Source organism: Tauraco erythrolophus, chromosome 3 (genome assembly GCF_009769465.1).
Source record: "Tauraco erythrolophus isolate bTauEry1 chromosome 3, bTauEry1.pri, whole genome shotgun sequence".
NCBI classification, from domain to species: Eukaryota; Metazoa; Chordata; class Aves; order Musophagiformes; family Musophagidae; genus Tauraco; species Tauraco erythrolophus.
This window is the reverse complement of record NC_141467.1, coordinates 80976426-80993239: the sequence shown is the minus strand read 5'-3', so window position 1 is coordinate 80993239 and position 16814 is coordinate 80976426. Positions and strand designations below refer to the sequence as shown.

Genomic DNA, 16814 nt, shown 5'->3' with positions numbered 1-16814 from the left:
CATTATTTATACACTTGGCCAATGGGAGAAAGCACAAGAAAAAAAAACCATGAGAATTCTCTGCACACGGTTAGAGGCGAGGATTCTGTGATTCTGTGACACCTCCTCCCGCGAGGGCAACGCAAGCTTCCTTCCTGCTCTCTTTACACAAGTGTCAGAGATCAGATTTCAACCCAAATGTAAATCTTGAAACACAGGAAATACAGAAAAGGTGCAGACAGAGTCCTGGAGACAGCCAAGAGACAGAACTGTCAGATGTAGAAGGAAAAAGAATTGGTATGGGGCATGACTCTCGTAGTTTAGCCTAGACTGTTGTTGGCAAGCACAGAAGAAATGGTGGAAGATCTGCCAAACGAGAAAGAAGTCTGAAGGCGTAGGACCTGAGTTATGCAGAACGTCTGGTCTACACAGCTATAAAGCTCAGCCATCATTTAGCATACCTGTTGCTGTAGCATGTGTACACACAGAGACAACAGTAAAAGACGCCAAATAATAGTTTGGTTTATAATATTTATTAGTATTTTGGAAGTCATTAAAACACGACAGAAGAGCAGCTAGACTAAACCAGTGATATCTATATACTGTGAGACAGAAGACAGAAAGAGAGGAAGATAAATGTCGTGCTTTAACCGAGCTGGCAACTTAACGTCATGCAGCTGCTTGCTCACCCTCCCCCATCCCCTGGGGAATGAGGAAGAGAATTAAAGGAGACAAAGGATACTCATGAGTTGAGATAAGAACAGTTTAATTATAATAATAATATAAGATCAAAAGTAATAATATAAAAATAATATATATAGCAACAATAATATATACAAACAAGTGACGCACAGTATAAGTGCTCACCACCTGGTGACCAATGCCTGTCCCATCCCACCAAGCATCTCAAAACAGGTAAGTCTCAAAACCGCAATCCCAGATGAGTGAGAGGCCCAAAAAGAGAAAGAGAGGGAAAAAACTCCATGAGTCCATTAGATAGCCCTCCAAAGAACAATACCCAACTTCCCAGTCAACCCTCATCTGTATACTGGGCATGACATTGCATGATATGGAATACTCCATTGGCCAGTTTGGCCCTCAATCCGAAATCTAAGTTAAAATCGTAAGAGGAGTTGTGGGCCCTTCGTCCCGGCTATGCTTCTCCCCAGCCTGTTGTGCTCCTGCACACTGGCAAAAAACAAGGGAAGCTGAAAGGTTCTTGATGTCTCAGCATCAACTATAAACATCAGTGCACTATCAACATTCTTCTCATAACAAATCCCAGACTAAATCCAAAACACAGAGCTCTTCTAGCTACTAAAATGAAAAACTAACTCTGTCCCAGTTGAAATCTGGATTCGACAACACATCTCTCTTCTATCACTAAATTAAAACTACAACCATTATGTAATCAAGAAAACTTTAGAACAAATGCACATCAACCCACACACTTCAAAGCACAAATATAACACATATTCCTTTACAAAAAGTAATGCAAACATAACATACATTCCTTTACAAAAAGTATCGCATGAAGACGAGTATGTCCTTTGGAAACAAAGCCTCTTTGGTTTGAACCAGCTACACTAACCACTTCATCAACTGCAAACAGAGGATAGCAAAATACAATGATAAAACTCCTACATTTTATGTACATAAGTTTGTTAAAGGACAAAATGCTCCTACTCATCAGGTGTCTAAATCCACTCTTTCTGGCCACCCATAGTGAGATCACACTGAAATAATCTTGCTTCACAGTGTAGGGCAGTAATTCCAGTTAAGAAATACATTTGATATAAATTACAAGGTTTCAGTGTGACTGCAACTCAACTGTTTCCATGTTCAAATCAAGTTTGATCTTCAGAAATTCACTATCCTTTCTTTTTGAAAGATCTGAGTTTTAGACACTCACCTCTAAGAGTCTGGAAACTGGTATCTCTCATCATAAGTCTGGAATTAACCTAGCAGAAAATTACTCTTTGTATTTATTTATTTTTCTGCCTGTATTAGTTTTCAGCCAGGTAAGGCTGATTCAGCTTATCCTGTGGCTACATAAAAGCAAGTGCTGGCACTAAGAGAAGAGGGAGGGAATGCATCACCATCCCCACTGGCAACAGCATGAATTTTCATCTGGTTGAATCAACCATGAAACCTCATAAATGAAATTTGGTAAATACTTCAATAACCCAGCTGTAGATGTTCATTCCTGTATCATTAAATAAATATTACAGTTCATTTCCTCATCCATATTTTACCTGCTATAAGCTAAAGAAGCTACTGCAAACGCACACCTAAGACAACATTATCATTAATTATGAATACAAAACTTATGGAACAAATAATGTTTAAAAAAAAAAAAAACAAACAGAAATTTGCAAGGAACAAGAGTTATCTGGCCAATAACAACAGTTTTGGTGCTGACCTTGAGAATGCAATAGCCCTTAAATTTGTCCGTGCAGCATGAACTGTTTTAAGAGAATCTGAAATGTACTAACACACATGCCCTTCAAAGATTTAATCAGATTTTTTGGCAGTCTCTACTTGAGGAGCATCAATACTTTTCAAGAAAAAGAGGTAGTGGAAAGACAACAGAAAATAGACATTTAAAAGGCATTCATAGAAATCTAGTTCTCCACAAAAAGGTTATAGTTCCTAAAACAATAAAAATATTTAATACAAACAAATTTAATCTCCCCAAAATCAGGAACTTTACAGTTTGGGAAGATTTAATCTCTACTTCTTTTTTTAATTTGCAACTCATTTTAACCGCTGCTCATTTAACTGATGTTAACAGACCTAAGCAATTCTATGCGTCTGAACATGTATTTCCAATTAATGAAATACGGCCATCTCCATACAATATCCTCAGCATATGGGATCTCAGCAACCAGTTGCAATGCACTGTTACAGATGCCTACAAAAAAGTTACTCACACTGGCTATTAGACAGCTGCACAATGCACTGACCACAAGCCACGTTCCACAGGTGCCTGTCGAGGCTGCATCTTTACAGCTTGTTGAAATATGAATTGCAATCTACTATTCCTTGGAAGGATACCAAAGATAGGCAAAGAAGAAAATGCAATAACGGAACTAGATGATGGGCAGAGGAAGAAAAAAATAAGTGTGGGGTTTACTGCCCAGGTCATTTACCCCACGAAACACATGAAAACATGGAGTGTTGAAACAACATTATGTACCCCTCAAGAGAAGACAAACGAAAAGCACAGGGACAAGAGAAATACACAGGAAAGTGTAATTTAGCACACACAACCTTTTATCTTGACATCATTTCAGTCAAACTGGGGATCATTTTCTCCATTGTTCAGGATAACTCTCCTCTACCCAAACTCTTTAACATAGTGTACAGCTGCTTTTCCTCAGTCAAGTATGAATAAATCTATTTCAGTTCTCCTATTCTTATCCTAACAGAATATTGCAGAGTCAATTCCTTCTCCAACAACTAATGCTCACCTAGAATTTCTTGCTGTCACAAATACTTTTTGGTTTTCTCAGTCAACTCAAATCTCATATTGCCAGCTTTGGGCTGAAAGCATTAAATTCATTCTCTTGGTTTGCTTTTTGTTCTATCAGTATTCAAAAAAATTCCCCACGCTACTGTTCTTACCAGCAAGTTTTCAATAAGTAGCACTTCAGTCCATTGAAAATTTCAGTTTTATAGGATCTGTGCAACATTTTATTGTGTTTGCTATTGTAAAAGTGTTAACTACTTGCATTCACAAAGGCCGCCTTTATTTTCATTTAGTTTCTTCAGAGTAAAGATCACAACAGGACCAGTGTGCTTTACATATATTAGAAAATTTCACGATATTCCTTTGGGATGGAAAAGTACTGTTGTTACTGCCATTTTACATTAGGGAAACATGCTTCATATGGTGGATTAATATCTGCCATGGATTTCATTTCATGAAAAAAAACAAAACAAACCAAAACAAAACATAACAACAACAACAAAATAAGCCACCACCACACTTTCATAATAAAAAATCTCAAGGCAATGATTCAGAGAAGGCAGCACCAGGAACTGTTAAAACCATGCTCAGGAGCTCATACTGCTCATGATTCATACTGCTCATGATTGATCGGCGACTAAACTGGTCAAGGGGCTGGAAAATAAAACTTATGAGGAGCGGCTGAGGGGGTTGGGGCTGTTTAGCCTGGAGAAGAGGAGGCTGAGGGGAGACCTGATTACGGCCTATAAATACTTGAGAAAAGATGGCGGGGAGGTGGGGGAAGGACTCTTTACATTAGTGTTGGGTGATAGAACAAGAGGAAATGGGTATAAGCTTAGTCAGGGGAGATTCAGGTTGGATGTTAGGAAGTATTTCTTCTCTGAAAGGGTTGTCAGCCACTGGAATAGGCTGCCCAGGGAGGTGGTTGAGTCCCCATCCCTGGATGTGTTTAAGAATAGGGTGGATGAGCTACTTAGCGATATGGTTTAATGGGGATTAGGGACAGTTGGACTCGATGATCTCTAAGGTCTTTTCCAACCTAGAAATCTATGAATCTATGAATTCCAGCTTCTCACATCTGTCCCAAGCTTCTTGCTCAGCATCTCATACATCACCATACAGACCCATCTGAGCTGTCTACCCACCTGCCCTGCACCTTTTCCTTTCTAGTCTACTGTATTTCTTTGCCCAGCAAGCACTGGATTTCCTTTGCTTGAGGTTTTTCTATTCTTCAAAACTCTCAGATCATTCTTTACTTAACCAGCTCTGCTATTTCAGCCTTAGATCATCAACCTCAGCAACTTCATCCAACTAAATCCCAGCTCTCCCTTGCATCCTGGCTTCTCGTCTTCTTTCATGCCTAAATTGTTTTCGTTTCTAGTTACATTAGCCAATTTTTTCCACCACAAACAAAAAACTTACCCTCAAGTCTCAGACCTCCAGAACTACAACTGCTGGTTCTGCCATAGGCTCTTGTCCAAACCCTTCTCACTTTTGTATCTCTCTGCACTGAAATACATCCACTTCCTCAGACATTCGAGACCACAATTCAGATGGCCCTTGACCCCTCAGAAGCAAAAGCCCAGTACAGCTTTGAGCAGAGCCATGGTCCAGTATGCATGCAGTACTAAGTGAATTTACACACCAAACTAAAGCAAGTTTCTACCTGTATTTCTGATCTGTAGCTTTACCTATGTATTTTTCAATGCTTCCAGCTTGACAGAATTTGAGCAGGTTATACTCAGGCAGCAAAACAGATGTTTATGACAACAGGCTACTCTGCTGCCAAATCTCAAGGTCTTGGTCTTACGTTTGGGTACACAAGAACAATCAAACTACCGCTGGAATACTCTTAGACATGGATAGGTGACTAATTTTATTATGCCAACACTGACATAATAAAATTACGTTCCATCCAAAAGACTAAGCGTTAGTGATAACTGAACCCACTAAGTTGTATAAATTGAAAGGGTGGGGACTGCTTACTCATAAATACTGGGTTAAACTGTCTAATGAATCTTCAGAACCCTTTCAAAGGGTTATAAAAATATAATCTATAAAGGAGGTCTGTACATTATTAAACTGTAAAGAATTTAGGCACAATTCCAGTGGAATTAGTCTTGGATTTCATGAAGAGTTACTCTTGGAAAAAACATGTGGCTAATATAGCTCGGTAGACAATCCATATCATTTATTATTTTACTTAATTTTTTTTTTCTGAAAATAGTAGCACATTCAAAGTTTCCTCAGAAAAGTTCAAATCCATGGTTGGAAATTTTGAAGACAAATGCACCATGAAGTGCTAAGAAAGTGGGTTTGGTTTTTTTCCTTCTCAGACACAGATATAATATGAAGTCCGAAGGAGGAAAAAAAGTAAATAACAAGTTGATGATATGGGTAACCTGGTTAATGTCAATTTGGCACTCTGCCTTAACTGCACTGAATGAGAGAAAAAAAATCATTTGATATTTAAAAGTTTTATTTAATTTATTTATGTGTGTACACACGTATGTGCATGTGTGTACAGGTATGTCTACATATACACTAAAATCTATGGAGTAAACAAGCATAAATGGTATGAAGGAAAACACTTGATAACAGTTTTAGCCTGTGTGTGGCAAAATATTTTGCAGTGAAAGTAGAAATGGACTTCTAGTACTGTTTCCACAGCTCTGGCTTGGCCACCCAACAATTGACATCTGGTTTGTGTTCTGAAGGAGATAGCTCCGTCAAATAGATATGATCGTATAATTAAGTACAATGACAATGTTTGAGTACAGTCTAGTTGAACAAAAATTGCATAGCAAACTACACATCTCCTGCTTGGTAGTTCTTGTCATTGCAATCTTAGTTCTGACAACACTTGTGTATGTCAGTGTGAAGTTACATGATACTATTTGGTTTTTTAGATGGCTACTCTATGAAAAACTAGGAAGTCACATTCACAATTGTCCAAAAAAAAAAGAACACAAATGAGATTTACAGACAGCAACTGCAATTCAGCCTTCCTGAGGACACGTCTCAGAAATAAGGATGACAAGAAACACATTGCCAAAGATTTTACTCATATTTGGACATAACAATCTCAATTCCATTCCAGATGCAGAAAAGACTGAGTACTTGCAGGAAAATGTCTTTTGTTTTAACCTTAATCTTCACTTAAACTGTACTTCTGTTTCACCACCCATCTCACACCCTGACTAAAAGAAGCCAAACAAACAAACTCCACATACCTCTCCTACCTTTCCATCCGCTTTCACAGTTACAGCTGTTCCTCCCAGTCTTCTCATTATCCAGCTAATCTTTGTCTCCAGTCCTTACATCTTTCCCTCTGAAACCTCACTGCCTACCAGTCTCAGCTGTTCGCACATCGACTCATGTGATTTTTCTATTCTTTCAATGTCTTCCCTATATTCAAATTGTCCTACTCGCCTTAGTAGCTCCAGGAATCTAGCTACAAAGTTCAAGCAAATCTAAATACAAGATAAATCTCTATAGCATGAAAACTTGGCCAAATTTGGGTTAACATTGTGAAAACGAAAGAAAGATATTCATGGTACAAAGACAACCCTCTGTCTGAAAGCAAGGGTAATGCAACTTTTCATAGAAAAGTTCTTCATTCTTTCCCCTGCGAATAGTACAATTAAAATATTGGTTAGATGCAAGGAGTTCTTAAAACGCACACTAACGATTTTTCTAAAAATAGTATGCTTTAAGTCTCAGGAGAAAATTAAGTTAATATTTTCAGAATATTAATTAAGCATTTCTAACCATATGCTTTGTGTAACAAACTCCACATGTCTTGCAAGGCAAATAGTTTCTAGTGTGAAAAACTAATTGAGCTTTAGAGAAAACACAACAGAATTATTTACAGGCATCTGATTTATTTGCTCAGTTCCACATGGCAGGAGCATGACAGAGAATTCTACATCTGGCATGAGAGTGAAATAGTTATCTGTGCCAACCAACATCGAAGGCTATATTTTGGCAAAAAAAAATTCCACTGCTAGTTTTTTTCCAATAATTTATTTATTTCTCTGAAATCAGAGAAGACACCAATATAGGATCAAAAAATTCATATAACTTGCTTACGTAAATTAAAACTATATATTTCTTAAACAGAATAAAATTAATTAATGTAATAGTTTATATAAAATTCCACACTGTTGCATTACTATAAACATAAGCATAGCTTAAGAGTGTCGCATCACCTTCACAAATAATTCCAAGAATTTTCTAGAAGTCGTCATGCTCTTGGCTATGTAGTAAATACCTCTCCCAACTAAATTCAACCTTGGAAAGACATCCAAAACTTATGTCTTGAGGAGATTAAAATTAAAATACAAATCTCTAAATTAAAGTTGCCTGTTTTGACAAGTAAATCAACTTTTGCATTACAAAAGCATAAAAATAAGAAAATTCAGAATACAGAATGACAGTCTGTCCTCCCTCTTCTCTTTCACTTAGTACCTGATACATTACAAAAACTTCAGATTCAAGTTTGGATGGTCAAGATCATGACATTGCAGATTAAATTACTGAAAAAAAAACCAGTATGACGTAAGTATGACTGACTTCTGAATGTTCAGTGTTCATATTTTACAGAGTAATAAAAAAACAGAAAAGTGTTTAAGTTCTAATGTCTACTTAGAAATCTAATTTCCCTTAGATTTTAATATAAACTAAGCATCTATATGCCTTTCTTCTGTTGCCGCAAATTCTTAACAATTCATGTAACAAAAAACCTCAACACTCAAATATATGATATGATAAAACTAGAAAAAAAAAAAAAAAGTTGGTAGGTCCTGGAGGCTGGAGTGAACGTTTCACACCTCAAAACAGATCACCGGCCATCCAGTACCTGTTGTAACCCTAGCAATATTTGGGAAGCAGCAGAAGAAAAGCGATCACACAAAGCCATCACTCATCAGTGCGATGCTCCTCAAAAGATCATGTCACAATTAAGTTACCATGAAAGATCACGCAGAAGAGGGAATATATGTTATACAAAAATGAAAAGCAAAGGAGACTAGACAACGCAAAAGGACAGAACTACTGAGAACACAGTGCAAAGTAATACTTTGCTCTTTAGAACAAACGCTGATATATCTATTCTCAGTATCAACTTTCAGAGAAAGATGGAAAAACACATCGCTTTGAAACTGGCAGCAGCCACATTTGAACTAAACAATAGAAAAAAGTCAAACTGCCCAAGGACAGGTTCCTTGTTGCACGATATAGTAACAGAGAAATTCAAAGTACTCTACTATGTCACAACTCCTAAAATGGTCTTTTTAGATACAATTTAACCTCAATAGAGTCAGGACCCACAGAATACTTTTTTTACAAGGGCATGTAGTGATAGGACAAGGGGCAATGGCTTTAAACAGAAAGAGGGGAGATTCCAATTAGATACAAGGAAGAAATTCTTAGTTAGTGAGGCACTGGAACAGGTTGCACAGAGAAGTTGAACACTTCCAGGGATGGGACATCTACAAGGCCAGGTTGGATGAGGCTTTGAGTGACCTGATCTAGTGGATGGTGCCTCTGCCCATGGCAGGTGGGTTGGAACTAGATGATCTTTAAGGTCCTTACCAACCCAAACCATTCTATGATTCAATGGAAAAATATGTTAGAGTTTACAAATTGCAGACTGTCAAGATTCTTTACAATGACCAGTCTTGGCCACTTACATTTGTGAAAAGCAAAAAAAAACCAAACCCACAACATTTCTGACATTTCTTTCTGGAAAGTAAAAATTGTATTTACCTGTGATGTTTCCCAACATATCTTTAGTGTGGCAAATCAAATCTTCACTTTCTCCATCTTTGAAGTTGCCTATTTCTCCATAATAAAGAGCAATCCCAAGTTGCATTATGCGTATAAACATAGGAAGCTGCTGATCGGAGATTGAAAGTTTCAAACTTTCAACTAATGTGTGAATCTATAACACGAAAGAAAACGAAAGCAAATAATAACAAAGCTCTCATCATTAAAGCCAACTTTTAAACCATACAACTCCATATTCATTTTACATGTGCGTTCTAACTTCTAAAAACAAAAGCTGCAATACCACACAAGACAAAGGGCTGCAAACAACGCCTGTCAAAAACATACACTGTTGAGGTCGCTACACAACAGATCTTCAGGTTGAAAAGTCAAATGTAATACATTTTGCACATATTCTTGTTTTTCAATTGTTGCTGAAGAAATTTCCAAAACAGGTCACATGTGTATCTGATTAAACTTTTATTTTTATAATAAAAGTTTCATTAAAATCTCTGCATGTTAAAGAAAAGCTAGATACACTGGTTTTAATATACAAGGTCCTTCACTTTGATTCTTTCCCACTCCCAACATTGTTGCAAGTGGACAAGCATCAGGAGAGAAAAAGGATTCATCCCAACTGAAGTGTAGAAAACCGGCTTCTCTAGATATTCCAGTTCAAACATGCAATTAAGCAGCTTTCTCTAAACGAAACCAAGCTTTGCAGAGACTGTAATTACTAAGGTGAAAATTTATCGTTCTTTAAACATTTTAGCTATTTTATTCAATACTTCAGAACATTTTTATGAGTATGTGATCATGCTATAAAGACCAAAGCAGACCTGCTAAGAAAGTTATCTTTTATTAAAATAAGAGCTGCATAAGATAAAATTATTGTAGTTAACATTACTGCCTGTAACATTAGACATATTTTTAGCTCTAGGTCCGCTTTCTAAATGTTGTGGGTGAAAATAATGGAAATGGAAAGTAACTACACATCACTGTTGGCCATAATGCAATGCAATTCAAGAAATAAGAAAAATGATTTCGTAAACAGGACTGCACATCCATGAGCAGGCAAAAATACAGTAGTAAAACCAGTATTTGTATTAAAATATGCTAATATACTAATAAGACTTCACTAATAAATTTATATGAGTAAATTTATTAATAAAGCTACAGCCTCAGTCATACAGAATGAGTAACAATACAGTATCAGCCATTTATATAGTCTAGAGGAAAAATTTTAGGTATCAGAATTTTGTTATTATTTACAATTCTCTGAAAGAAAACAGTATGTAAAATTCTAATAATTACATAGTGGCTTAATCGAAATTATGTTACACTCCTGGACTTCTTGTACAGTATGACTCTCTCATCATGATCCTGCTCTTACTGCCAGCAGAACTCATCTGCCCCTCAGTAAATTGACTCATCTCACTAAAATCAGTGGAAATGCATTTATTTCTTCTTGTCCATTTAGCTTTCTGCCAACATAGGGAGTTGACTTAGATGACTGACAGATCAGACAAACATCAGAGCTGCTGCAAACAGGGAGAGGTAGGACTAACATCCCCAGTGCAGATCAGCTCTTCTGTCTCATAGTTTACTCATCTCATTATGATTTCAAAAAGAAAAGCAACAAAAAGCTAAAAACTCTAATCATTTAAGCATGTGTTTTGCCACCTTCCCCCACATATACTATTTTCATTCTAAAATTGAAAATAGGAGCTTTGTGTTCCAATTTAACAGCATACAAATGCATATCCAAGTACTTCAGAACTGTCCTCCTTTGAGAAGTCTTAACTTAAACTCATTAAGATAAGTTTGGCCAAAACATCGCAATAGACATAGCAGCCAAAATTAAACAGTTTAGAAAAATATTCTAGTCTCTATTGAGAAACCGAAAGAGCATATGCTATTACAAACGGGAAATTCTTGGAAACTTTCACTCAAGACTGAAAAACAGATGTGCTTTATCAAGTGAAAAACACAGAGTATGAAAGCTGTCATTATAAAGATTTTCACAGATTTCAAGAAAAATATTAAGTGCTGCTGGCTTTTGTCTTTAGCTGGGAAACGAATCACTGGAACACAAGCTGCTGACATTCAGTATTCTAGCCTTCAGACACACAGTAGTTTCATTCGAAGCGGAGACTTCTAAAAGACTCTAAGTGTCCTTGAATTAATTCCATTAACAAATTAGTTATATTTACTGATAGCAGTTCCTTCTACTTCAGTTGTAAGAAAATATAGTTATTTCTATTCAATCATTAAATATTTCAAAGAGAGTCTTTTCAAATAAAGACTCTGTCAGCATTTCCATTAAAGTTTGCTGTCAGAGACTTGTAATTTGGCCTAAACTTTTGCTCAGCAAACTGGGCATATAGGACTTCAGGTAGGTACAGATCACTTATCTAAAATTTAGCCAAACATTTCTCTAATTTAAAAATCAGGCTTTTTAACATTAAGACTTACTATCTATACACAGTAATCACACTGCCATCACAGAACATAACGACCATAACTGCTGAACTACAGACAGTCGTATGATGATCCCTTATCATCGCTGAAGTTCATACAGATTTTGAAGTTATTAGACACATGGTTAGAAGTTCTAATATCACTGAATATATAACTTCTTTATAAAACTCAACATAAGCAAATTTACAAAATTGTTACCAGTTACTCGGAATCAAAAAACCAAACTACTTTTCTTTCTAATATGCAAAATCAGTCTTTGCATATTTAATTATTAACTTAAGATCCGCACAAGAAAAAAATGACATCTCTGCAAACATACTTACTACTAGAAATTTTTGTGCAAGTATCCATCATTTTGTGACAATTCTTATCTGGATAAATACTCATATAGCCATTACCGTATCGATAAATGTCCAAATTTGCCCAAAGTAATCAAAGGCATACAGCTGTAGAGCACATGCAAGAAATAGGGGCATTTGAAAAATTGGACATGATTACCAATTAACTCCCAACCTTAAGTTCACAACAGCACAGGACTTCCTCAATCACATTACTCATTAGATATAAGGAAGAAATTTTTTACATTGAGGGTGGTGAGGCACTGGAACAGGTTGCCCAGAGAAGTTGTGGCTGCCCCATCTCCGGAGGTGTTCAAGGCCAGGTTGGATGAGGCTTTGAGCAACCTGGTGTAGTGGAGGGTGTCCCTGCCCCGGCAGCGGGTTGGAACTAGATGATCTTTAAGATCCCTCCCAACCCAAACCATTCTATGATTCTGTGATACCATGAGTCAAACAAATGTAGTATCCCAACTGAAAGAGTGACGCTTCTAAATTATATTCTTGAGAAACGCTCAAAATTTATCTCAAAATTGACTATTTTGCAGTGCATACACCTGAAGAATCTTTTTTAATAAAACTTGGGAAAAGCCTGGTATAAAGCCTATGTCTTAAGTTAAAACAGTCCTCAACCAATTAAAAGGGCACCACTGAAATTTGCTGAGGGAGGGAGGGAGGTGGAACCTTCTGTGTATGGCTACTCAAAGCAGGAAAAAAAAAAAGTAGGAGTGAAAGGTAGTTTAGTCTCTCCATCAACTCAGCGTTTTGCTTCTGCACTGCAAAAGGTAAAGATGTCACCTAGTGTCAGATGTCCATGAGTAATATTGCACCTCTGCTCACTAGGAATTGAGCTTGGCTTGCTAATCCATTTCACATGGTTCACTGCACAGTGTTAATACACTGAAGTTTCTTGTTATTTATGAGAGTTTGAGCTACATTTGAAACAATAACATAAGTAAAAAATCCTTTCCGTCTTATTGCAGGTACTTTAAAAGTATACAGGTTTGGGTGTTGGTTTGTGGTTTGTTTTTTTTTCACAGATTATCCGAAGACTTTTATTTCCCCTTATAATTATTCTGTTTTCTTTTTTAAAACTTCAGGAAAAACAGAAGATACTAGAGAGCATTACTTCCTTACTTACATGCTGTTAGGTACATAGACTAATTACATAATATGAACAAAACACATTCAAAAAATCCCTTTAGCAAACAACAACAGCATTAGCTTTTCATTTCACTTTAAATTTCAAAGCATATTTTAAAAAACTTCAAAACTTCACAAGTGAGTAGCAAAAAAAATTATTTTGGATACCTACTTTAATAATAGATGGCATTTTGGAGTTGAGGTTATCGTAAGTAAAATGCAGACGAGTCCTGAAGGAACATTTGTACAGCAGAGGTTCTTGGTAAAATTCAATTTTACCACTAGCATTTCTCTTATCAAGACATACTGTGCAGTCAGAAAAGTTGATCATCTTTCTCAGTACCAGATCGGTGGCTTTTATAAGAAGTATATGGGTTAAAAAAAAAAAAAAAATCACATAAGAAAAACAAGTTATGCAAACATGTTCTTATCTAGAAGAAAACAATACAAGATAGTTGTGTGGTCATTATTGACATCATCAGCAAAGTACTTCCTTACCTAACTAAAGAGAATAATTTAACATCACTGAGTTTTTCAGCTGAATACTTAAAGCGATAACAAATTACCTACACCCAATTCAAATTTTCATCCCTCACTGCACCTTTGATCTGTTTATAAAGTAAGATATTGTTTCATGTGCACGCGTAAGAGCAATAAATATTATTCTCTTTGTTCTCCCAGAAAGATTTTTGCATGCTTTCCCCAAAAGTTTTCTTTTGAATCTTCCAAAGCAAACAAGAGCTACTAGAGTGATCTTAACATGAAACATATTTTGTAATTTTGTCATATTAGTTTGTAATAATTTTAGCCAGAACAGAGAAATGAGTCCAGTGGTCAGAAAAAAAAATTAAATTCCTTGTTCTACCAAGTGTCTTCTGTGTGATCTTAACATACTCTTACTGTGCCCAAATTCCACCTCTACCAAATGTCAGTATGAACACTTACAGGTAAACATTGGTAATTCAAAGACTGAGACATTCATATACTGAAGACCAAGATAAAAATCAAAAAGTTGTTTGTTGTTTGTTTTTTTTTTCCTTAAAATGTAAAGCAAACTGAAGCATGTCTTGCAATTGGTATGCCATGCTTACTACAGCACAGCACATTTTACTGTCTCTCCAGCCAGCCCGTGTAGAGAGTTTTAAGATCATCACCAACAATTGCGATGGAACACCTTAAGGTGCTACTGCTCGTTCACACAAACAGGAACAGATTGCCTAAGCACTCACTGCCAGCAGCAAGCACGAAATGAAACGCAATCACAGACGGATGGCAAGTATGAGCAGAGAGAACTACAAAACATGTTGTATAATTATCTGTGATCATACAAGTATGTGTTAAGAATCAATCTATATTATTATAATTGGCTCTTAAAAATGAAGGACAAAGGAGAAACTGGTAAGAAATGAGAACAGGAAGAAAGTATCTTACTTCTGAGATCAAGAGCCATTTTTATCAGACTTATAAATTTCTCTGTTGAGTTCCCCCACTGTCATACATAAAACAAAAAAAAAAAAATCTACTCACCAGAGATGTCCATAAATGCTCTATCCCAAAACTCATCCACTGTGTAGCATTCTGCAGAAGTGATATTGACTGAGAGAACAATATCATCCTCCACGTATTTTAATATGAGGTTGTTGATCACAATGTTGACATTGTTTACAACACGCCTAATCAAACTCTGAACATAACCTATAAAAAAGAATAAATTCTTAGGAGTTATAAGGAAGACGCGCTGTCAAATTCATTTATTAACTAAAGTCATTATTTCCAACTTGTATTTTTTTTAAATCAAAATTAAAAGAAATGAAATATCATTGTCCTTAATTTATGCAAAAGAAAAATCACAGGACTTAAAACTCATTAAAAGGGCGTTCAGTGCAGTTAAGTCAACCAGCATCCTGGAAATGCAAGAGAAACTGTAAACACAGAATTGTAAATACTAGGAATATAACATAATTTAAGAGATAGTTTTTGGTGGCAAGAATCAACTTTCAAACTCATTAAGAAAACAGAAGACTGGATTATTGTAGAGAAAGAATTTTAATGACAGTGACTTCTTTTACTTATATTTAGAAATAGGTTTGGAAGAGTGAACACCAGTTGCTAGGTTACTTTTCAAGTATGGATATATTATACCTATGTGCCCTCTTGCCTAGTTTTTTAGAGGTTAACTAAACATTAATATGGTTAGTATATTTTTATTCTAAAAGCTAATATATACACATCATGCTCAGTAAGAGGCCTGCAAGGTACAATAAAATCAATATCTGTCAACAACCCAAATAGTAAGCAATTGCACTGAAACCTGTTGGGAAGAAATACATTTAAATTTTTTCAGACGTAATGTGATTGGAAAAATGATCTCGTCTGTGAATTCCCAGCATGCAGTAAACACATTTTGCCAATATGGTTAAGAAATTAAATATTATCCACATTCATGTCTTTTATGTATACTGAATCTAACTACAGAGCTAACTCATTTGTGCTGGAAAAAAGTCAAGTCTTAAAATTTCTGTATTTTAAAAGTTGTAACATTACTCAAGTTCTAGCTAAAAATACATTTAATACATACTATCAAGGTCTAGTTTGGTAATTACACTGAAAAACCAAGTTAATGATACAAGTTTAAATCCACAGGCTTCAGGAGTAGTTTTCTGAAACTTGCATTAAATAAGATTCATTTAAATTGACAGTTTGATTCAAATAAAACTTAAAATGAACAAAAAAACATTGTGAGATGAGTAGGAGCAGGCCCAGGTTGCTATTTCCATTCTACTCTGCTTTTTCTAGCTATTCATCGTTTTCACACTGAAATATTATCTTTTACCTTAGAGTATACAGAACGTTTTACCATTACATAAGTGATTTTCTTCAGTTTCACAACGGCAAATTTACACGGTTGACATCAGACATTCTTCCTTTTTCAGCATTCGAAGCCTCCAACCACCTCTTTTATTAAATGCAAAGTGTGCTTTCAGCTACCACTAGCAGAATATTTTTATTCTGATTAAGATATTCAGATACATTTCTATGTTTTAAATGTATTTCAATATTAAAATCTTAATAGTAAAATACATATCACATTTCTTACCATAACTCACTCTGCTTCATTTCATATTTTTCTTGAGCATATGTCACCCTTTGAGTAAAGCTAGTTCCAGCAGAACAGAAATACCATTTTAACGTCTCCTGTCATCTTAATAGGATTGTAATTGTATTAAAGCAAAATCTGGAAAATGTTTTAGACCAATAGAAACAGGAAATCCAGAAATGTCAAAATTTTGACAGCTTCATACTGTCAGATTTCTAACATACTCTGAATTTACCTTTTTAGCATATCGATCTAAAAAACTACTGAAAAATATGTGGAATAAGTTGTTTTTAAGAATTTTCTCAAACTTCTTAAAATGGTAAAATATTTTTAGGTCATATGAATTCAGAAAATCTGATGTATTATTTCAGTAATTAAGGGGCATAAGAAATTCATATTCATCACTAGTGGTGTAAACTAATCTGTATATAAATAGAAGCTGGCACAAAGCATTTAGTTGCTTTTCCCAAGATCAGCATAGAAATATTTTGCAGACTGTGTAACTAGCAACTACATAATCATAACCAGTAATTTAATT

The 16814-nt window shown here is 35.6% G+C and overlaps 1 protein-coding gene across 6 annotated transcripts in view; it reads right to left on the bottom strand.

The window, feature by feature from the left end:
- The window catches only part of VPS13B (vacuolar protein sorting 13 homolog B), a 500947-nt gene that overhangs the window by 430179 nt on the left and 53954 nt on the right, over positions 1-16814 (bottom strand). For all 6 annotated transcript variants that reach the window (XM_086608763.1, XM_086608762.1, XM_086608766.1 and 3 more), the window contains exons 5-7: positions 14707-14874; positions 13352-13533; positions 9221-9395 (exon numbers count right to left, since the gene is read on the bottom strand). In XM_086608763.1, coding sequence (XP_086464889.1) covers positions 9221-9395; positions 13352-13533; positions 14707-14874 — 525 coding nt within the window. The remainder of the gene's footprint in view (positions 1-9220; positions 9396-13351; positions 13534-14706; positions 14875-16814) is intronic.